General features: G+C 46.9%; 1 protein-coding gene across 1 annotated transcript in view; it reads right to left on the bottom strand.

Moving 5' to 3' along the window:
- LOC115407842 (ephrin type-B receptor 2-like) overlaps positions 1 to 24,477 on the bottom strand; it is an 89,111-nt gene that overhangs the window by 25,277 nt on the left and 39,357 nt on the right. Inside the window, exons 7-8 of the mRNA XM_030118361.1 lie at positions 22,963 to 23,071; positions 22,500 to 22,567 (exon numbers count right to left, since the gene is read on the bottom strand). Of these exons, the coding sequence (XP_029974221.1) occupies positions 22,500 to 22,567; positions 22,963 to 23,071 (177 nt within the window). The remainder of the gene's footprint in view (positions 1 to 22,499; positions 22,568 to 22,962; positions 23,072 to 24,477) is intronic.

Below are 24,477 nucleotides of genomic sequence, written 5' to 3'. Positions count from 1 at the left end.
CTGGAGGTATGCAGTTTGACGGACCCTGTATAGAGTATTTGCAGCTGACGTCACACACCTGACCTCGCAATGCATGCTGGGTAGTCGCCGCCATGTTGCAAACAAACAAACATTCAGGAGCATGACGCTCTTTCACTATTCTAGAGGATTATGAAGTTAATTCTGGTCAGAGGAGCAGGACAGATGGAAAATGACCACAACACGGTAAGGACATAAACATGTTGTGTTTGGAGTGAACAGCTGAGGTTTGGTGAGGAAGAGAGAAACATGATCTGAGCTGCTGCTGTGAGATGTGGAGCTGGCTTCTGGTTTGTTCTGCCGCTGGCGGGAGGCGGTCGGCGCAGAGAAGATTCTGCCTGCTGTCTCTTAAAGTGTAGATAAGTAAGTAAGTAAGTTTTATTTGTATAGCGCTTTTCCCAGACCAGGGTCACAAAGTGCTTCACATAAAAATAGTCTATACAAAATACAAAATACAATCACTAAAATAACATAAATATACAAGATAAAAACAGTACCATACAGGCTAAAAGGCTTGTTCAAAGAAAAAGGTCTTTAGCTGCTTTTTAAAAGAATCAACATTGTCCAGAGACCTGAGCGAGCAGGGAAGCTCATTCCAAAGACGCGGTGCCGCTGCCTTAAAGGATCTATCCCCTCGAGTTTTGAAACATGTGCGGGGAGCCATTAACAAGTTTTGGTTGGAGGACCTCAAGCAGCGAGTGGAAACATAGGGCTGGATCAGGCCCCTGATGTAGTCCGGTGCCCGCCCGTGTAGAGCCCGAAACGTCAAGACCAAGATTTTAAAATTTATCCTGAATGAAACTGGGAGCCAGTGTAGGTCCTTGAGTATGGGACTTATATGGGCTCTCCTACGAGTGCGGGTCAGGAGCCGTGCAGCGGAATTCTGGACAACTTGAAGGCGCGCCAGTTCTGTATTGTTGAGACAAGTGAACAGGCTGTTACAATAGTCGAGGTGCGATGAGACAAATGCATGTACAATCAACTCCAACTCTTTGAAGGACACCATTTTGCGAAGTTTAGCTATATTCTGAATTTGGAAAAAGCAGTTTTTCACAAGCTGATTGATGTGGCGTTCCAAGGACATTCCTTCATCAAAAATAACACCCAGATTTCTTAGGCTGCCTTTAGCTGAACAGTTCAGGTCACCAAGATGGTGTTTTATGGCAGACATGGCGCTGTCTGGGGCAACAGAGTCTCCGTTTTGTCTGAATTCAGCTGCAGACTGTTTTCACTGAGCCACTCATTAATTCTGGCCAGACATCTCATCAGCGACTTAAGTTTTTCTGGCTCAGATGACTTAAAGGAGCAGTACAGCTGCAGGTCATCGGCGTACAGGTGGTAGGACACGTCACTGAACTGCTGAATCAGCTTGCCAAGAGGGAGGATATACAGCAAGAACAAAATAGGTCCAAGAACAGACCCCTGCGGCACCCCCCACAGAAGCTCCACAGGATCAGACATCACATTGTCAACGGAAACACTGAAAGTTCTACCAAACAGGTATGAGCTAAACCAGTCCAAAACAGGACCTGACAACCCAACCCAGTCCCTCAGTCTGTTGATCAGGATCCATGGTCGACTGTGTCAAAGGCAGATGATAGGTCTAGTAAAACCAGTACAGTGCATTTGCCAGAGTCCACAGCCATCATAATGTCACTAGACACTTTCAACAGGGCCGTCTCGGTTGAGTGAGACTCACGAAAACCAGATTGAAATATGTCGTGTATGTTGTGTGTCTTCAGAAAGGAAGAAAGTTGGACACAGACCACCTTCTCCAGGACTTTAGCCAGAAATGGGGTTTTTGATATTGGCCTGAAGCTCTTAACATCTGTTGGGTCCAAGCGTGCTTTCTTTAAATGTGGCTCCACAATGGCATGTTTGAAAGAACGTGGAAACACGCTAGTTGACAGTGACATGTTGAACATTTCTACAATACAGGCCCCAATCAGATCAAACACGTTCAGGAGGAGTCTAACAGGGAGAACATCAAGACTACTAGAGGATGGTTTCATTTTGTGAATGACAGATAAAATGTCCTCTTGCGTGACGGGCTTAAAGGGGCTGTGTCAAGCAAAATTCACTTTTTGTATGTTTTAACCCCAAAGCGTTTTTTTCCTTTGTGCCTGTGTGTTTAAGCTTTTCTAGTGTTTGTGCTGCTCAGAGAGGCAGCCCCTCCCACACCCGTGAAAACGCTCTGTTTCCCACGTTCACATCACACGGTGAAGATGGCTCCCCTGAGCCCCCCCCCCCCCCCCGAAGGCCCTCGGCAATCAGCATTGCTGCTTTTTGTAACTTCGATTACGGAGATAAACTTTGACCATCGTCTGAAAGCAACAGCAAGAGCAAGAGTCTGAAGGGTCTGAAGGGTCTGAAGGGTCTGAAGGGTCTGCGCTTGGTGAGTTTCTCACAGGAAAAGATGTTTTTGCATGTGGAGAAGCTAGAGCTAAAGAGCTAAAGCTAGCCAGTGTATTTGTTTGGAGGCGCTGATTGGTTGAAGTAGCTGTCAGTCAAAGTCCACAGGGGGAGAGGCGGGATTTTCAGTGAAACAGAGCGTTTTCTCTTGCGGGTTTCAGAATTAACCCCAGAAAATCTTTTATTTCACACAAAATGACTTTTCCTTAGCGCCAAACATAAACTGTTATCATGTTAGTGCAATTTCTAGGGTTTGGACTAGCTAAAAAAGCAGGATACAGCCCCTTTAAAGGACCTATATCATGCAAAATCCACTTTTTTAAGGTTTTCAGCATGCCACAAAGTTGATTTCCCTTTAAAACCACCCCCAAAATGTTACTTGCCTTCATCCACATGTCTGAGTAATCTCTTCAGTCTGCTGCTCTCTACAGCAGCCCCTCCCTTCAGGGAGAAAACAGCTCGTTTGAAACTCTTCAAACCTAAGTACGTCACTCCTCCCACCACTCTTCTCCCACCCCACCCCTGCAGACAACACGCCAACTCTCCTCTGACCAGCAGCAGCTGATTCGCATTTTCCACTGAGGAGACCCCCCCAGGCCCTCGGCAATCAGCGTTGCTGCTTTTTGTATCTCTGATTACAGAGATAAACTTTAACCATCGTCTGAAAGCAACAATCAAGCAGGAGCAAGAGTCTGAAGGGTCTGAAGGGTCTGAAGGGTCTGGAGGGTCTGAAGGGTCTGGAGGGTCTGAAGGGTCTGGAGGGTCTGCGCTTGGTGAGTTTCTAACAGGAAAAGACGTTTTCACGTGTGTTTGCGTGTAGAGAAGCTAAAGCTAAAGAGCTAAAGCTAACCCTTAGAGATGCTAACGCAGCTCCGATTGGTTGAAGTTCGCTGTCAAAGTCCACAGGGGGAGAGGCGGGATTTTCAGTGAAACAGAGCGTTTTCTCTTCCGGGTTTCAGAATGAACCTCCGAAAATCCTTTATTTAACACAAAATGACTTTTCCTTAGCGCCAAAAATAAACTATTACCATGTTAATGCAATTTCTAGGGTTTGGACGAGCTAAAAAAGCAGGATACAGGTCCTTTAAAAGATGCCCAGCATTGAGGGGGGGTCCCAGATGCTGAGGTCCTTGGCATGGGGCCAATGACAAAGGCAAACCATCTTTTATAGCTCTGACCTTCTCAATAAAAAAGTTCAACAACTCATCACTACTGAAATCACAATGAGCCGAGGTGGCAGGGACCATAGCCGCGGGAATGTACTGTCAACAGGGGGTGCTGCGCCTGAGACGCACTTTCATCCAACGGGGGGGGGGGGGGGGGGGTGGGGGGGGGGGGGTGGAGACACGAGTGTGGAGCGTGGCACGGGTGCCGGGGATACCAGCGGCGCAACAACGGCGCACCAGACAACTTTACTCGGATTTTTTTTTCATCGCGGGAAATACAATATGTGGCGTGACTGCGTGACAAAAGACCGGGTGCTGCAGCCCCCCCCGGCACCCCCACTTCCCGCGGTAATGGCAGGGACAACAGGTGATACAATAGAACTGATTGTATCAAAAAGCACCTTGGGATTCTTTTTGTTGGAGGAAATCAGCTGATGAAAATAGGTCGCCTGAGCCTCCTCTAACTTCTTATTTAAGGAAGCTATGAGGTCCCTTAAATGAAGCCTGTGGACCTCCAGTTTCGTAGATTTCCACAAACGTTCAGTTTGGCGACATGTTCTCCTTAGACTCAAAATTGCATCATTGATCCAGGGACAGGACTGTTTGCGGCACATAATATTAGTTTTAAGTGGTGCTATTTGATCCAGAATAGACCCACAGTGACTGTTAAAACAGTGCATAAAATCATCAATGTCAGTGCAGTCATTAAAGAGAGAAGGGTCGAACCTATCACAGAAATGCGTGGCTGTTGCCTCTGTGATAATCCTCCTCTCTGACTTAGATGGAACACGCCTGGACTCAGGTGGGGCGCTTAGTTCAAAGAAGACACAGTGATGGTCACTCAAATGCACATCTTCCACACAGACAGTGTCAACATGCAGATCCAATGAAAAAACAAGGTCCAGAGTGTGACGTTTGGTGTGGGTGGGGCCTGACACATGCTGTTTGAAGTTAAGAGCCTCATCCATCCATCCATCCATCCATTTTCTACCGCTTATCCGGGGCCGGGTCGCGGGGGCAGCAGTCTCAGCAGGGATGCCCAGACTTCCCTGTCCCCAGACACTTCCTCCTGCTCCTCTGGGAGGATCCCAAGGCGTTCCCAGGCCAGCCGAGAGACATAGTCTCTCCAGCGTGTCCTGGGTCTTCCCCGGGGTCTCCTCCCAGTGGGACATGCCCGGAACACCTCCCTAGGGAGGCGTCCAGGAGGCATCCTAAACAGATGTCCGAGCCACCTCAGCTGGTTCCTCTCGATGTGGAGGAGTAGCGGCTCTACTCCGAGCTCCTCCCTGGTGACTGAGCTCCTCACCCTATCTCTAAGGGAGCGCCCAGCCACCCTACGGAGGAAGCTCATTTCGGCCGCTTGTATCCGGGATCTTGTCCTTTCGGTCATGACCCAAAGCTCATGACCATAGGTGAGGGTGGGAACGTAGATTGACCGGTAAATCGAGAGCTTCGCCTTTCGGCTCAGCTCCTTCTTCACCACGACGGACCGATACAACGACTGCATCACTGCAGCCGCTGCACCGATCCGCCTGTCAATCTCACGCTCCATCCGTCCCCCACTCGTGAACAAGACCCCAAGATACTTGAACTCCTCCACTTGGGCTAGGGTCTCTCCACCAACCTGGAGGGGGCAAGCCACCTTCCTCCGGTCGAGGACCATGGCCTCGGATTTGGAGGTGCTGATCCTCATCCCTGCCGCTTCACACTCGGCTGCGAACCGCCCCAGTGCATGCTGTAGGTCCGGGTTCGATGAAGCCAACAGGACAACATCATCTGCAAAAAGCAGAGATGAAATCCTGTGGTTCCCGAACCGGACCCCCTCCGGCCCCTGGCTGCACCTAGAAATTCTGTCCATGAAGATTATGAACAGAACCGGTGACAAAGGGCAGCCCTGCCGGAGTCCAACATGCACCGGGAACAGGTCCGACTTACTGCCGGCAATGCGGACCAGACTCCTACTCCGGTCATACAAAGACCGGACGGCCCTTAACAAGGGGCCCCGGACTCCGTATTCCCAGAGCACCCCCCACAAGACACCACGAGGGACACGGTCGAATGCCTTCTCCAAATCCACAAAACACATGTGGACTGGTTGGGCAAACTTAAGAGCCTCAGTCATGGATAAAAGTTCAGTTGCTGGGCTGCATGTGTTATCATCAATGTGTAAATTAAAGCTAGGGTCGGCGATCTTGGAAAACTAGCATGTAGCACGAATGTAGCATCTCCCCAAGGCTCCGCCCAGCTCCCACCCCATTGGAGGAGCGAACGCACTGGACGCGGAAGCGCCGCGCGCACGGAGTTTGTGATCTCCTCCAATGCTATTAACCTTTCTGACTGCTGCACACAATGCGCATAGCGCGCCGCTCCCTTCCTTCTATTTTTCACGCGAGCCGCGAGCGCCGAGAGCGCCGAGAGCGCCTTGGCAACGCGCTCTGAACCAGGGCCAGCGCACGCCATTGAAATGTACGCAGGGGGCTGGTAGAACGGTGAAGGGATTTGATTGGTTTCTTAAGAGCGGTCCGCGCCTTACGATTGGTCGGAGTATTTACACTCCTGTGGCCGCTACAGTGGTCAGATTTTTTCCACACCTTTTTCCGTCCACATGATGTATTGACTTCTCCCAGGCTGAATCATACTCTTTTCGATGCTCTGTGATATCATGAATGGGACCAGCTGACCTGCATTTCCGTGCAAAATGTCCTTTTCTTTTGCATTTGTGGCACTCCACATCTTTAGCAGGACACTCCTTCCAATGGTGGTTTGTTGCATTTCCACACCGCCCACAGCCTGTGGCTCGGTCCTTATTTCCTGCTTTGTCACGTGCACTGCGTTTGTGTCCATCTTTCAGACCCTTCTGTGCTATTGTTTTTTCCAGTGTTAGATCAGGATCCATCTGTAACGACTCGGACAGCTTTGCATCTCTCAGTCCTACGACAATCCTGTCTCTGATGAGCTCCTCTCTTAAAGCTCCAAATGCACAGTGTTCAGCGAGGCTATGGACAGCAGTTATGAATGATTCTGCACTTTGTCTTGGCTTTTGGTTTGGTCTGTTAAATCGTGCACGTCCAAAAATGGCATTTTTCTTGCTCACACAGTGGTTCTCAAAAGCTTGTTTTACAGCAGAATATTCTTTCCTCTGTGCATCAGTCAGTGGCAAGACACTCAAAATATCCTCAGCTTCGTCTCCCAAAGTGTACATCAACGTGTTGACTTGATATTCTTCTGACTGTTTATCCAAGCCTGACGCTATTCTGAATCTCTCAAAACGTCTGATCCACTTCGGCCATTCATTAGCATTACTGAAGTCAAAGTTACCGGGTGGAGTCAGCTGGACGCTGCCTGCTGGTGGTGGAGGGTTGTCTGCCATCCTCTGTTGTGTATTACGTCTCCTCCAACACACTTTTCCCTCTGGGAAGCCCTCTTCTCTCTCTGTCAGGCTCCCAGTGCCGCTGTTATCCTAGCGTTAGCCGTTAGCAATGGGTCTTGCACTATCGGTTCCGATGGTTGTTACTTTATTTTCGATTTCCCATTCCTTTGTTACAGCATCAAACTGCTCAGCACATGCATCAGCATAATGACGGGTCACCGTTTTGCTCACGGTTAATGCAAAAGACTTAAGTTTCCACTCACTGTCAATTACGTGTGCTGTGACTCCCAAGTAATTATGGTTGCTCACTGAAGTCCAGTAATCCCCCGTTAATGCGACGTGGTGGGCCCCTGCCAACAGCTCTTCTTTTCCGTTCCTTTCATCACTGTACAACTGGTGAATTTTTTTCATCACCGTCGTTCTTGAAGGTAGCTTGAAAGTTACGTCTGAAGACGCGATCTGAAATGCCTCATTTAGCCCCTCGTCTTCCACGATTGAAATTGGCCTGCAATCGACAGCAATCCACTTTGCAATTGAGTTTGTCAGCTTTTCTGTGGTGGCTTTGCTCATTTCTTCTGAAGTTCTGTAAGCGTGGGCTGTCGCAGTGAGCTCACAGAAGCACTTGCAGCACTGGAACTTGTCCGGACGTGTTTGGCGTTTAAATGATACATCAGGCTCGAGCAGCTTCGGTGATACGAAAATTCTTTTTTACATAAGCTACAAATAACTGTGTTTTTGTTGACGGTCCCGTCTTCATTTTTCTTGAAAATAAACTTGCCATTCAAAGGTCCTTGCAAAGATTGGCTTGCTTCTCTCCCTGGGTCCACGGAGTCCATTCCTGCAGTCACCGCGGTTTGGATTGTTTTGACTGGCGACGCATGCGCGAAGTGACGTACCACTGTCATGTATGGGTGCTGCAAAGGGCCAATATTAAAATGTTCGCATGCTATAATTGATCGTGCGTTAAATTTTGTAACGCGTTAGTTTGCGTTGTAATTAATTAATCAAATTAATGCGTTAAAGTGACAGCCCTAATTTTAATCTATCGCCCTCCGGGCCCTGCTGGCTGGGGGCTTTTTAAGGGATTTCTCTGACCTTTTTTATCATCAATAATCCGCCTGGAAAGAGTTGTGTTTGTGGGTGATTTTAAAGCTAGGGTAGACGATGTTGTCCAAAAGCACTTTCAGTCGTACTGAGTGAAATGCAACCGAGCCCGATGAAAAGCGACGGCCAACGCTGCTGCCACAATGTCGTTACAGTCAGGATGGTGGCACCCAGGTTGTCAGTGATGGAGAACCCCAGGGCACAGAAGAGGTCAAACCCCAGGAGGTTGGCGCCGTGGCGGGACACCTGGAATGTGAAGGCTGGGAGGACTCTCGAACCATAGCTCACTGAAAAGGTGGCGTTGCCGATCATGTTGATTTTAGAATGACCGTACCCATACAGTTCATCTGCTCCTGCTTTAATGGTGTGTTTTGGAAAGAGCTGGCGAACTGTGGACTCACTGAGGAGGGACCTGGAGGCAGCTGTGTCCAGGAGCAGGGGCAAACACACCCCATCCAGCTCCACGGTGCACCAGGTGAAAGGCTTGGAGGCTGAGCCCACGGTGTGGATGGTGGTCGGGCTGGACGGGCGAGATGAGCGACGCTGGGGTCTCGTAGCTGCGGTGGCTGAGCGGCACACTTTGGCGAAGTGATTGGGTTTCCCACAGCTCTGTCCTATGGCTGGACAGACCGGTGAGACGTTGAGCCGCAGTTCCCGCAGGATCGGCGCGCTGAGGGGTCCCGGTAACCCGTGACGTTCACCTCCAGCTCGTCAGGAGGGTAAGTGGGGTGGGGAAGCTGCGCCGCCGGGACCACTGTCTGTGCGAGTGAAGCCGAGTGCAATGAAGTTGGGTTCGCACTCGTTAGCCCTGATGCTAACTGTGCCGCCAACTCCAGCTGAAACGCCATCTCCACCGCCTTGGACAAAGACAGATCATCCGGTGCCATAAGCAGTCTCTCAGGAAGCTTCGGATCAGATGTATGCTCCGCCAACTGATGACGAATGAACTCGTCTTCCAGACGATCGAATTTGCAGAGGCTAGCTAGAGCCCCTTAAGCTCAGACCGTCAACTTCTCCCGATGCATTTATCAATTATCCAGACGCATTTTGCAAATTCCACAGACGCACTATGTACCGTTAGAAAGCTGATATTCTCATGAATCCGCTGGTATAAACCACTTTCAGATGTGATTACCACAGCGGGTAATATCAACACATTTGTACAACAAACAGCAAATAAAGTAAACAGCGCAACTCACCTTTGGAGGCTCATAACTGATCACAGATGATGCATAATCCGGATAATCCAGCAAAAACTGCCACAGTCCAAACGTATGCATCCAGGCAAAGCTAGAAAGTATAGCCTTTTGTCCAAAACATGTCTTGAAATGAGCAAATAATCCAAAATTAGGCCCGTCTCTCCGCGTGCGTGTCATATAATAATCCATATTTTTATCAGATACTTTTATCCAGACCGCTCTCACTCGTGCTGAGGATATCCAATATGGCGACTGATCGGTTTCCGTTGCTTATTCGTCATATTTCAACCAATCAAGTGACTCATCCCTCCCTCCGATGGCTAACCAGCCAACCGCTGCCGAAACTGATGGACCCACGTCATCGGTCGTCATCACTCGTCATCAACGTATTCTGAGCCAATCACGTCGGTAGAAACGTTTGACTGACAGGGCTGGTAGCCAATGAGCTTGCTGAATGGCTGGCTGGCCCGCTGGCGGGGTTTTGTGACTTCTCAGACATCTGCTGAGGGATGCACCTGCTGTCTGTCCCTGCTCCTCTCAGTCTGAGGGCCTTATCCCACACTGAAGCCTGTCTGAAGTGATTTTTTGAGCACTTTATGAGTTTTTGGAGTGAAAATATTGTAAAAACGAGCCAAAAACCAACATATACCATTGTACAGAGGGCATCCAGAGGGTATACAGAGGATGTCCAAAATTGACCCCGCTGGGGCATAGCAGTACAAATACATGTGTGAAACAGTCATTTCTTGTATTACTGCTCTGACATTTTGACCTGAACTATGTAAGACCCCAGGCTTTAGCAAAATTGTGTTTTCAAGCTCTCACAGTGCTTCCAGACTTATTTCCAGGTGTTTTATGAGGAAAAAAATTCAGGCGAGAATGAAATTCATCCTAATTCAGTGTGTTGCAACATAAATAAATCTGTGCCAGTAGCACCTAGAGTAATTCTGACTGCACTGGGTGAAAATACAGGTTGTCACCTTTCAAATGAGACCCCAACCATGCATGTGCTCCAAACAGTTCAAGAACAGCATTCAGTTACTTTGGGTACCGTATTTTCTGCACTATAAGGCTCACTGGATTAATAGGCGCACAGTCAATGAATGGCTTTTATTTAAAAAAATTTCATACATGGGGCGCACCACATTTTAAGGCGCATAGGATGTATAGAATAGTATGAGAGAAATATATATTGGCAGTCTAGGTGGTGACATTCTCGGTTGAAATGTGTGAGTAAAGCGACATATCAGAGCCAGTCTGACTGAGGATCGCTCCTCTTCACGATGTGCAGCTCAGAGCGGCCACGACTGGTCGAACTCGCTCGGTCAGCGGGGTTCAGCCAGCTGCCGTCTCCTGAGTGAAGCCCTCCACCGACAGCTCAGCCGCAGCCGGCCGGCCGCCCCGGCGGGTGGGCTGCCGCCCGGCGTCCAGCCGCTTCCCACGTCGGCCGGCTGTCCCGCCGCGTGCCGTGCTCCGCGGTTGGGAGAGTGGAGAATGTGCCGTTCTGTTTAAACTAGCTAGCTTAGCAGCTTAGCAAGCAGGGGTTGTTTGCGCATATGATCAGGGTGATTACCGTAATACCCGCAAAAAAGGTGCATCGAATTATAAGGCGCTCTGCTGGATTTTGAGAAAATTACAGGCTTTTATGTGCGCCTTATAGTGCGTAAAATATGGTACGTCTTTAGTTGAACTTTTAGGCGAAAAAGGCCCCAAGCTTAAAGGGCTAGCCAAACACTGGAGGTCTGAGACGTACTGGTGTACCGGCTCACCTGGTCTCTGTCTGCGCTGCCGGAAAGCGAGCCTCCGGACGATCACGCTCTGTGGAGCTGCAAAATGTCCTGCCAGTAAAGCCACACAGTCCTTGTACTTCTTTGCTGGTCCGAGTGTGCTGAAGATGCGCTGTCCCTCGGTTCCCAGGCTGTGAATTAGCAGCACCTGTAGCCGCGCTTCGCTAGAGTCGGCTAGCCCGGCGGCGGCAATAAAAGTATGGAAGGACTCGTACCATCGGGCCCAGGGGATTGGCGGCTCGCCCGGCAGAGCGAGGAACTGAGGAAGAGGCGTAAGTGGAAGCTCCATCCTCGTCGCCAATATTACATACCCAAAGATGACATCGGCGTGACTTCAATGAATGAGGCTTTATTCTCACATATATTTCCCATGATCCCCAGGGCGCAAACAGCGCCTACAAATACCCGACGTGCGCTGACGTCACCACCATGTGACCGACACCACAGCAGGCAGGGGGAACAGAAAGCTGAAGGCTGGAGGAAGAGCGGAGTGAACGGACTGGAGTGGCGATGTGGAGGAGGTCAGATATGTAAGGCGGGCCAGGTTATGGAGTGCTTTGAATATAATGAGAAGTGTTTTATAGTTAATGCTAGTTCCATATGAGACCCAGCATGTTGGAGCAGACGGTTCTGGTTCTGGAGCGTTCTGTGTCTGGAGGCGGGGGAGGGGGGTGTGGGGGATTGTTGCATCTGGATTTTAAAGTTGTGATAAAACAAACACTCGGTGGTCAAAGTGCAGCTGGAGCCTCAGTCAGTGAGGTGAAGGCTTTTGGTTTGAGACACAATGTAAAGAAATCCTCCTCACAGCATTTCAGCCTCTTCTTACACCGGTTGGAGTGGAGCAGACGGCTGGACCCGGTTCAGGGTCCGCCGGGCTGAACGGGTTAAATGACTCCATGAAGAACAGGTCCGTTCTGGCTGGAGTTTAACTCTGACATGTAAGCTAGCAGATCTACGCCGCAGACTTTACCAGAACGTTGTTGTCCCAGTGTTGTCCCAGTGTTGTCCCAGTGTTGTCCCAGTGTTGTCCCAGTGTTGTCCCAGAGCTCTGCAAAGCCGCAAACTAAATACTGTATGAATCCAGGCTCTTGTACGCCGAAGAACTGTCGGTTAGAGAACAGTAAATGTCGGCGTTCTCCAGATCGGGGAGTTCTTCAGTCTCAGCCGTGCATGCTGGGAACAGGCGGCTGGCTTCAAGTCCTGCTTCAGGTCCTGCTGCAGCCTGAAAGCCGTGGTGTCTCCCGGTACCGGTCTTTGTGTGTTACGTCAAAATCATAGCCGCGGGAACGTATTCTCAACAGGGGGTGCTGAGAGAACAAAGGGCTCAGCGCCTGAGACGAGTGCTTTCAACAACTCCTCACTCACTCTCAAGATGATTTTAAATTATATCCCTTCTCTCAGTGGTGGGCCGTCAGGGCCTGCAAGGCCTTCTCTGCTGGCCTAAAAAGTATCTGAATTACAGACTGATGTAAATTAAATTTTGTCCATGAATACTTATTGAATGATTCCAAAGGGTATGTTCCAGTTCCTTTCATAGTTCTCCCGTGGTCGCGTTGCTTCCTGACATGTTTTTTTCATATTAAATCATTTAACCAATCAGATTTCAGGCATCATCTGTTGCTAGGATCAAAGAAATCTGCCTGAGGCCTTCACTGTCCGTTCTGATGGCGCAGTGAAGTCAAGTGAAGTGTCAGACAGTCGCTTCAACCAATCAGATTTTGAGTTGGCGATTTAGCGCCTTCTAGCAGGCGGACAGTGACAACAGCAGATCCAGGCCTTCTGATTTACATTCACTAAGAGATACAGTAGGGGGCGCTATGCACCTAAGTTGTTGGTCGCCACCCGCAATTATTCCAAAGAAGAAGAACAAGAAAGGTATCTGTAGCAAACTGCACTGCAAAAATACAGTTTGGAAATGGCAGAAGGAGGAGAAATTGATGTGGTAGCTGATTTATTATCCAACCCATTTTCAAGACGGACTTTTCAAGAAAAGCTGGACATTGTTAAGAAAGGTCGGCCAACTCCGAAGCTTGCAAGCCTGTCTCAACCAGGAAAAGGGTGTGTCCGCCACTTTCAGTCAACTAACTACGAGCGGTACACTTGGCTCACGGGCTCCAAGGAACGCTGCAGACTGTATTGCTGGGAGTGCTTGTTATTTGCCACCGATCGACATGGTGTTTGGAGCCACACTGGATTTGTAAATTTAACTTGCTTAACCAAGGCAGCAACGAGACACCAAAACACTGCCGGACACTTACAAGCAATGGTGCTTTCTAAAACTTTTGGAGAAACCAGAGAGGATCAACAGCTGAGCGAGCAAGTGCGGAGGGAGACGGAGCTCCACGACGAAAAGGTGAAAAAAAACAGGGACATCTTAAAAAGACGGATAGACTGTGTCATTTTTTTGGGCAAGCAGGAACTTTCATTTCGGGGACATGATGAAACAGCAGGATCTAAAAACAGAGGAAACTATGTGGAACTTCTTTCTCTCATAGCTGAGAGCAATGCAGATCTGCATTACCACCTGTCCACCAATAAAGTGTTTCTTGGGACATCAGGCAAAATGCTAAATGATCTGATCAGTGCTATTGCTGAAGTCATGCAAGACGAGATAAGAAGTGCAGTTATGAAAGCACAGTTTGTCGCTGTTATGGTGGATGAAACTACAGATGCAGGTAACGCAGCGCAGCTTGCGCTGGTCCTGCGTTATGTCACATGCTCAGGTGTGAAGGAGCGGTTTGTCCGATTTGAGGATGTTACCAGTGGGAAGCGAGCCGATGACATTGCAGGTCTTATCCGATTCTTGGTGGAAAATGAATGTCTGGATAAAGTTGTGGCGCAGTGTTGTGATGGCGCAGCGGTCATGTCTTCTGGCATAAATGGAGTGCAGGCTAAAGTTAAAGAGAGAGCACCTTTAGCTCTATTCATACACTGCTATGCACATCGGTTCAATTTAGTACTGACCCAGGGGGCCTCGAAGTTTAAAGAATGCAAGATTTTTTTTGCCCACCTCAATGGCCTCGCCACATTTTTTTTGCGATCGCCTCGGTGCACACAGCTACTGGATGAAATCTGCCAGCGGCGTCTTCCTCGTGTTGCACCAACAAGGTGGCAGTACACATCCAGAGTGGTCAATACAGTCTCTGAGAAGAGAGACGCCCTAAAGGAACTGTTCGATCACATTCTGGAGCATCATGAAGAGTATGATGAGGAGTCTGTGCGCTGTGCTGATGGATTTAAAGCATGTCTGGATGATTTTGAGTTTTGCTTTTTGCTTCAGTTTAAAGTTTAAAGTTTATTAATGGAACGCCCCTTGAGATGTCGCATCTCGTTTTTGAGGGGGTTCATAAACACATTCATATATAAACAAAGTTTACAATAACATACATAAATGCACACATTTACACATAAACACACATACCCACACACACACACACACAGGACAGACATGCTCCTTTGCTCCCTCACCCCCCCAATCCTCCATGAATTCTAAAACAGGTGATACATCATTGACAGAAGTGCAAAGAGAAAGAAAAAAACAAAACTAAAAACATAAGCAGGAAGCTTTAAGGTGTGAAAATAATAAGGATAGAAATTGACCCAAAAATCGCGAATGGATAAAGGTAACCTATTCCAATCAAATGGAGCCCTGTACTGGAAGGCTCTGCGACCAATCTCTTTTTTGCACGTGGAACAGTAAAAGTAAGACTATGAGTTTTTCTTAAATAATATACAGAAGTAACTGGAACCAAAAATCGCTTAAGATACAGAGGACAGTAAAAATAAATACATTTGAAAATGAACAGTATCCAGTGATATTGTCGCCTTTCATATGGTTGCAACCAGTTCAGCTTCTCAAACAAAATACAGCGATGAGTTCTAAAAGGACATCTGAGTATGAACCGACAGAGAGAACTGAAGAGAACATTTAAAGGCTTGAGATACAAGTCATGAGTGTTTTGATAGGTTGTGTCAGCATAATCAACTATAGGGAGGACAAGTTGAGTCATTATTTGCTTCCTGACTTCTTGTGTAAAACAGTTTGCAGACCGAAAAAGAGGAGTTAAAGTAGCACATGTTCGTCTGATGATGTAATCTACGTGAGGTTTGAAGCAGAGTTCAGGATCAAACCAAAGTCCAAGACATTTAGCAGAGTCAACGTTTTGGACAGTTGAACCATTACTAAATGCAGTAAGCAGGTTAGGAGATGTAAGTTAGTTATAGTGAGAACCAAAAAGCATGCAGCACGATTTCTTCAAATTCAGCTTTAATTTATTATTTTGAAGCCAGTTTTGAATCAGATTAAAATCTGCTTGCAGCTGAATCTGCAGTTGTGTGAGATCAGAATTAGCATCATAAAGCACTGTATCGTCAGCATAGAAATTTTTTGAGCAGTTCTGTATAATTTGCGGGAGATCATTTATGAAGATAGAAAAAAGTAGAGGACCAAGGGTGGAACCTTGAGGTACCCCATTTTCAACTGTGCATTTCTCAGATTGAACACCATCAAAACGAACATACTGTTTCCTATTGTGAAGATAAGAGCTGAACCATAAAACTGCCTCTTTATTCAGGCCTGATGCACAAAGTTTGTCAAGAAGCAAGTAATGGTCAACTGAATCAAAAGCTTTGGACAGATCTAAAAACATGGATCCCACAAGTTGACCCTGGTCAATGGAGGAGAATATGTAAGCTGAAGTTGTTGAGTATCCAGCTCTAAAGCCAGACTGTACTGGTGATAAAACATGATATGCATTAAGGTACTGATATAGTTGATTGAATATAATTTTCTCAAAAACCTTGGCAACAGCACATATAATAGAAATTGGACGATAATTGTTTAAGTCAGTCGAATCGCCTCCTTTGCAGACAGGAGTAACTCTCGCGGTCTTCCACATTGAAGGAAATGAGCAGGTGTTTATGGACAGATTAAACAGATCAGCTAGTGGAAACATTGACACATGTGCAGCCATTTTCAGAAACTTTACATCAAGACCGTCAGGGCCCGCACTACTATTAGTTTTTAATCCACATAGTGCATTAAAAACATCTGAAGGGTTATATTTCGAAAAGAAAAGGAGGGTCCAGTACGTGGTTCGGTGGTAAAGCCCCTGAGAGAACAGGAGGATTATTGGAGACACTGCTAATGTTAGAGAAGTGTTGATTAAAAGCTTGTGAAATGATAACAGGATCAAACGTAGGTTCATTATTCACAATGAGCTGCTGAGTTTTACTTTTAGATTTGTGAAGAAGTTGATCCAACTGGCGCCAAAATTGTTTTGGGTTGTTTACATTTTGAGAGAAGCTGTCTTCATAAAAATTTGATTTTGCATTCCTTGTTTGTGTTTTACTCTGATTTCTAAGTAATTTGTAATATTCCCAATCACAAGGATCATTTGAGGATCGAAATTTAGCCCGAGCTTGATCTCTTTTTCTGAAGAGATCAAGCAATGTGGAGTCAATCCAGGGCAGATGTCTGCCTTTCACACGATGAGTTTTTAGAGGAGCATGTTTATTCATTATTATGGATACTTCAGAGAAAAACTAGTTCCATGCATCTTCCACATATGGTATAAGTTGAAATTTATCCCAATCAATATTTACTAGCTCATTAACAAATTGCTCATTGTTAATATTTTTGATTTGTCTAAATGTTATATATTTAGGAGCAGCTTTTGGCAATTTTATTTTCCAGACACAGTGAACTAATGAATGATCACTCATGCAATCAGACATAACACCAGAAACAGAAATTCTACGTTACCAGTGTCCAATCCAAAAGTGTAGAAGGAATATGACCAACTCTTGTAGGCTCTTTGATTAGTTGTGTAAGGCCAGCACTATTTACTAAGTTTCTTTCATTTGATGATGAGCGATACAGCCAGTTACTGTTAAAATCTCCCAAAATTATAATTTCATTTTGCTTTTTGACAGAACCTTGAGTTGCCAGAATAGATTTCATAGATTCAATAGGAACAGGAGGAGGTCTATAAATATTCATAATGAGCAAGGTTTTGTTAGTATGAAAAACAATATCAATAAGTAAACATTCAAAGTCAGTCGGCTCAACAGATGGAGTAATACGCACAGATTTCAGCTTGGAAGAAACATAAGTTGCTACACCACCAGCTCTGTCTTGCCTGAATAATATATACCCATCAAGTTTCACCTCATCATCAGAAATATTACTATGAGGGCGACAGTAGCTCAGTTGGTAGAGCAGGTCGTCTTATAACCGGAAGCTTGGCGGTTCGATCCCCGCTCCTGCAGGCGTAAAACTGTCGTTGTGTCCTTGGGCAAGACACTTCACCCACCTTGCCTAGTATGGAAGTTGTGAGAGTGAATGGTTGGTGGTGGTGGGAGGGGCCGATGGCGCAGACTGGCAGCCTCGCCTCCTTCAGTCTGCCCCCCCCAGGGCAGCTGTGGCTACAGCAGCAGCTTACCACCACCCAGTATGGAGAGAATGAAGAATGCAGTGTGAAGCGTCTTTGAGTGTCCAGAAAAGCGCTGTATAAAACCAATGCATTATGAGGCCAAGTTTCGGACAGTGTTATAACATTTGGCTTATGTTGAAAAGCCTCTTCACACATTTCATGGCATCTTTGAGCATTCAGACGTTCTTTTCTCAATACTACAAGACCAAACACTGGATGTACAGTTTTGTCTGGCAAGGGTGAAGGAATTTTGTGACACCGTTGAGCGAGAGAGGAGCCGATACGAGGAGATCTACGAGGCCACTGAACGCATCGCAGGTGCCCCGAGCACAAGAAGAGGCCCAGCGCAAGATCCCCGACGCACTACCACCATCTCCACGACAGCATTCTGAACAATATTACTTGCCAGACACAGACCAGATTTAAAGGGGCTGTATCATGCAAAATTCACTTTTTGTATGTTTTAACCTTGTTATATAGTTATGTTCTCACCTAAAACACCCCAAAGCGTTTTCTTCCTTCGTGCCTGTGCGTTTGAGCTTTCCTGGTGTTCCTGCTGCTCAGAGAGGCAGCCCCTCCCACACCGTGAAAACGCTTTGTTTCCCACGTTCACGTCACACGGTGAAGACGGCTCCCCTGAGCCCCCCCCCCCCCCCCCCGCAGGCCCTCGGAAATCAGCGTTGTTGCTTTTTGTAACTCCGATTACGGAGATAAACTTTAACCATCGTCTGAAAGCAACAGTCAAGCAAGAGCAAGAGTCTGAAGGGTCTGGAGGGTCTGAAGGGTCTGAAGGGTCTGGAGGGTCTGAAGGGTCTGAAGGGTCTGGAGGGTCTGAAGGGTCTGAAGGGTCTGAAGGGTCTGCGCTTGGTGAGTTTCTAACAGGAAAAGACGTTTTCGCGTGTCTTTGTGTGTAGAGAAGCTAGAGCTAAAGAGCTAAAGCTAGCCAGCGTATTTGTTTTGAAGCACTGATTGGTTGAAGTAGCTGTCAGTCAACATCCACAGGGGGAGAGGCGGGATTTCAGTGAAACAGAACGTTTTCTCTTCCGGGTTTCAGAATTAGCCCCAGAAAATCTTTTATTTCACACTAAATGACTTTTCCTTAGCACCAAAAATAAACTATTACCATGTTAATGACATTTCTAGGGTTTGGACGAGCTAAAAAAGCAGGATACAGCCCCTTTAAAGACCACGAAAAACTGATGTTTCTCACACTCCTTGACCCCCAGAAGTTTCGAGACTACCAGAGAAAATTCCCGCATGCAGCCTTCTCCAGCTTAACACAGAACCATGGAACACTATTCGATCTGTCTCGTCTAAGAACAGAACTGACTGTCATGCATACCATGGAGGATTTTGCAGGAAAGTCTCCCACTGATCTCCTTGACTTCCATCAACAGAAAAAAACTGAGCGAGAGCATGGGACAGCTGTACACATTTGTGTGTTTGGCGGTGACTATCCCCGTGTCCACTGCTTCTGTCGAGCGGACATTTTCAGCCCTGAAGAGAATTAAAACTTACGCCAGAAATTCCACAGGGCAAGCTGGACTTTCAGCCCTGGCGTTGACGGCAATCGAGAAGGATCTGCTGATGGAACTAAAACACACGGATAATCTACATGACAGTAACTGAACTCTTTTTGAGGAAGGAAAGGAGGATGGATTTTTTTTTTAATAAATAGTCAGGATTTTGATGAGTAAAATGCTCCTCTTTTCCTAAATAATATTGCTGTTTTATTAAGTTGTTGATGCTCATTGTATGTGCACAGATGTAGTAGGAGACTTGTGCACTTCAGCAAAGGCATTTATTCTGGCTGCACAAGTATCTATCTGCTGTGCAACAACTCTTTATATGTACATAAGATGTTTTCTATAGACATAAAATAGTTATTGAGAGGTGGATTGGTTCTGAAGCCCTTAGTGTGAAATGCACGGTCTGCCACTGCCTTCTCTACTTCCTTCTCCTCCACCAATCCCTCCCTCCTGCTCTTTCGGACTGTATATCCTCCTTTTCTTTGAACTTGTGTCAGCAAAGCCTCCCACTCTTTCCTCATCATTGGCTGATTCAGACTGGCCCACACTGGGACACCCCCAGCTCAGCTGTTGTGCTGTCACTGAAACCCTCTACTTCTCTCCATTTTTCCAATTTCTACCTGCTTCCCACAAGCCACTTTGTTCCCTCGACCATTCCAGTGTCTGGTGAGAAGACTCAGAAACTCTCCATGTCTGGGACTCTGCCGTCACTCTCATGTCTCCTCAGCTTATCAATGTAGAGTCGCTATGGAGATGTTCAGTCACTGAAAGGAGATGCAGAGTCATGATAGAGCAGCTGTAGAGCCACTACAGAGGAGCTGTAGAGTCACTATAGAGCAGCTGTAGAGCCACTATAGAGCAGCTGTAGAGTCACTATAGAGGAGCTGTAGAGCCGCTAGTAGAGCAGCTGTAGAGTCACTATAGAGCAGCTGTAGAGCCACTATAGAGCAGCTGTAGAGTCACTATAGAGGAGCTGTAGAGTCACTATAGAGCAGCTGTAGAGCCACTATAGAGGAGCTGTAGAGTCACTATAGAGCAGCTGTAGAGCCACTATAGAGGAGCTGTAGAGTCACTATAGAGCAGCTGTAGAGCCACTATAGAGGAGCTGTAGAGTCACTATAGAGCAGCTGTAGAGCCACTATAGAGGAGCTGTAGAGCCACTATAGAGGAGCTGTAGAGTCACTATAGAGGAGCTGTAGAGTCACTATAGAGGAGCTGTAGAGTCACTATAGAGGAGCTGTAGAGCCACTATAGAGGAGCTGTAGAGCCACTATAGAGGAGCTGTAGAGTCACTACAGAGGAGCTGTAGAGTCACTATAGAGGAGCTGTAGAGTCACTATAGAGGAGCTGTAGAGTCACTATAGAGGAGCTGTAGAGCCACTATAGAGGAGCTGTAGAGTCACTATAGAGGAGCTGTAGAGCCGCTAGTAGAGGAGCTGTAGAGCCACTATAGAGCAGCTGTAGAGTCACTATAGAGGAGCTGTAGAGTCACTATAGAGGAACTGTAGAGCCACTATAGAGCAGCTGTAGAGTCACTATAGAGGAGCTGTAGAGTCACTATAGAGCAGCTGTAGAGCCACTATAGAGGAGCTGTAGAGTCACTATAGAGCAGCTGTAGAGCCACTATAGAGGAGCTGTAGAGCTGCTATAGAGGAGATGTAGGGTCACTAATAGAGGAACTGTAGAGCCACTATAGAGCAGCTGTAGAGTCACTATAGAGGAGCTGTAGAGTCACTATAGAGCAGCTGTAGAGCCACTATAGAGGAGCTGTAGAGTCACTATAGAGGAGCTGTAGAGCCGCTAGTAGAGGAGCTGTAGAGTCACTATAGAGCAGCTGTAGAGCCACTATAGAGGAGCTGTAGAGTCACTATAGAGGAGCTGTAGAGCCGCTATAGAGGAGATGTAGAGTCACTATAGAGGAGCTGTAGAGTCACTATAGAGGAGCTGTAGAGCCACTATAGAGCAGCTGTAGAGTCACTATAGAGGAGCTGTAGAGCCGCTAGTAGAGGAGCTGTAGAGTCACTATAGAGCAGCTGTAGAGCCACTATAGAGGAGTGGTAGAGTCACTATAGAGGAGCTGTAGAGTCACTATAGAGGAGCTGTAGAGTCACTATAGAGGAGCTGTAGAGTCACTGTAGAGGAGCTGTAGAGTCACTATAGAGGAGCTGTAGAGTCACTATAGAGGAGCTGTAGAGTCACTATAGAGCAGCTGTAGAGTCACTATAGAGGAGCTGTAGAGCCACTATAGAGGAACTGTAGAGTCACTATAGAGGAGCTGTAGAGTCACTATAGAGGAGTGGTAGAGTCACTATGGAGGAGATGTAGAGTCACTATAGAGGAGATGTAGAGTCACTATAGAGCAACTGTAGAGCCACTATAGAGGAGCTGTAGAGTCACTATAGAGGAGCTGTAGAGTCACTATAGAGGAGTGGTGGAGTCACTATAGAGGAGATGTAGGGTCACTATAGAGCAACTGTAGAGCCACTATAGAGGAGCTGTAGAGTCACTATAGAGGAGCTGTAGAGTCACTATAGAGGAGTGGTAGAGTCACTATAGAGGAGCTGTAGAGTCACTAATAGAGGAACTGTAGAGTCACTATAGAGGAGCTGTAGAGTCACTGTAGAGGAGCTGTAGAGTCACTATAGAGGAGTGGTGGAGTCACTATAGAGGAGATGTAGGGTCACTATAGAGCAGCTGTAGAGTCGCTATAGAGCAGCTGTAGAGTCACTATAGAGCAGCTGTAGAGCCACTATAGAGGAGCTGTAGAGTCACTATAGAGGAGCTGTAGAGTCACTATAGAGGAGTGGTAGAGTCACTATGGAGGAGATGTAGAGTCACTATAGAGGAGCTGTAGAGTCACTATAGAGGAGTGGTAGAGTCACTATAGAGGAGCTGTAGAGTCACTATAGAGGAGTGGTAGAGTCACTATAGAGGAGATGTAGGGTCACTATAGAGCAGCTGCAGAGTCACTAATAGAGGAACTGTAGAGTCACTGTAGAGGAGCTGTAGAGTCACTATAGAGCAGCTGTAGAGTCACTATAGAGGAGCTGTAGAGTCACTATAGAGGAGCTGTAGAGTCACTGTAGAGGAACTGTAGAGTCACTGTAGAGGAGCTGTAGAGTCACTATAGAGGAGCTGTAGAGTCACTATAGATGAGCTGTAGAGTCACTATAGAGGAGCTGTAGAGTCACTATAGAGGAGATGTAGAGTCACTATAGAGGAGCTGTAGAGTCACTAATAGAGGAACTGTAGAGTCACTGTAGAGGAGCTGTAGAGTCACTATAGAGGAGCTGTAGAGTCACTATAGAGGAGCTGTAGAGTCACTGTAGAGGAGCTGTCGAGCCACTATAGAGGAGTGGTAGAGCCACTATAGAGGAGCTGTAGAGTCACTGTAGAGGGGATGTCGAGTCACTATGGAGGAGATCTCAGTTACAGACCTCTGAATATCACCACCATAAAAAGTAGAATCCATTCTCTTACTGTGGCCACTGGTGTAGTGCTGCAGTTTGTCTGTGTACTCCGACTCTTGGCGCTCTGAACCTCTTTTGCTGTGGAAAAGACACAGAACAGACAATGATGAAATGGCTGTAGCAGTCCACCATTCAGAGACACTGAAAGAGGACTGACTCTGCAGTCTGAACTGGAGCCACCAAGACTGGACTATTATGAATGGTAGTTGAATTAATTTAACGATGCAGTCTTCATGGTCTACTCCTTATTTTAATCACTTTTTGATGATATGTAAGTGAGCTCAGTCGCTGTTGACAGATGGATGACCTTTGATTTTATTGGAGGTTGAAACCATCACAAAGATTTCTCTAAATAGCGGATGATATAACTGATTCTGGATCGACGGTGTGTGATCATGTATTTTCCCAATAGATGCTGTCTGTCTGCAAGGATGTAAATTTTCTTAAAGCCATTTGGGGCAATTCTGACTCACCTGCGACAGACGATGATGATAACGGTGACAGCAATGATGAAGACCACTCCCGCAACAGACGATCCGATGATGAGGGGCAGCTTCTCCTGGAGACTAGATTTGTATTCCTCTACAAGTAAAGACACACAACAGAAAATCAACTGGTAAACTTAGCCCGTTTATTTCATGGCATTCCATTTCATTTGTTTTCCAGTATTTTAGCCATTTCAGTCATTTTTGCTATTCTATCTTTTTTGAGCAATTTTAGTCGCTCTAACCATTTTACTTACATGAAATATGTTAACAGTTTGACCTTTATTCACACTGTGAGCTGCTTCATAAGGTTCGAGTTGCTGGAGGCAGACGTGGATAAAGTCTTCCAGTAAGACCTCCAGTTTCAGAACGCTACCTTTGAACGTCCTGGGTTCGAGCTCAACGCCATTGTCTCTGTCTTGTGTTTACCAGTCAGTGCGTGCAGTGAGCGAGACGTGAGCGGGGCACGACCGGCCCACCAGCCAATAATCATCGCGTCATCATCCACCCCTTTCGGGGATTTTGCTCCATCTGGACTCTGGGTTCTCCAGTCCGTACTCTCCACAGGTGTTTCTGTATACTGTGGCTGTGTCCAAATGTCCACACTATGCTAACCCCTCAGACACGCGATTTAGACAAGCAGCTCCCTACTTTTTCCCTCAGCGCTGATCACGTGAGTCCCGCCTGGTACCATGGTAACCAGACGCACTGGCTCGCCAAGACGTAATTCCACGACAAAACAAAAAAAATGTGTAATATTTTTTTGTGCTTTTATTCTGCATTTTACTTTCCTTGTCATCTTTCTAATCATTGAAGAATAAATAATATATATTTAAATTTATTCCCAGCTCACGCTGGTGCTCTTCCGCCATTTTGCTGGAGATTCGCAATGCACGATGGGTAATATTGAGCCATCTAGGGACCATCGATGCTCACTACTTTTTGAGATTCATTGTGGGAAATTTCTAGTGCCCTTCCTTTTTGCTATCTGGACATTCAGACAGCCCTACAAATGGCGTCTTCACTATGTAGTGTCCTATAGAAGGAATAGTGTGGACATTCGGACACAGCCTATGTCTCAGCCTGGTTCTGGTTCCAGGTGTGTCCTGCAGCATCTGGCCCCCTGCTGTGATGATCTGTACTGTTTCAGGGGTTCCTGTCTCAGTCTGGTCCTGGGGTCTGGTCTAGTCTGATCCACCCCGGGTTCTAGTGATCTGGTGTTTAGCGCCTGTTCTATCAGAGCCTCTGTGCTCTTTCAGTCCTGCCTTTTCCAACCACTGGTATGTTCTCTCTATGTTCTCTATATGTTCTCTCTATGTTCTCTATATGTTCTCTTTATCTTCCGTCTTAGTTAGCCACTTCTTCAGATTGTGGGTGGAACATGCCGTGTAGGAGTTTGTCTTTTCATGATCCCTCCTCTGACTCCTGGTTCTCATGGGGTTCCACTGTCTGACCAAGCGCCAGCCTCCGCTCATAAATCATGAAGATAATGCGGAAGTGCAA

This window comes from Salarias fasciatus, chromosome 20, assembly GCF_902148845.1.
Source record: "Salarias fasciatus chromosome 20, fSalaFa1.1, whole genome shotgun sequence".
NCBI classification, from domain to species: Eukaryota; Metazoa; Chordata; class Actinopteri; order Blenniiformes; family Blenniidae; genus Salarias; species Salarias fasciatus.
This window is presented reverse-complemented; position numbering and strand designations above follow the sequence as displayed.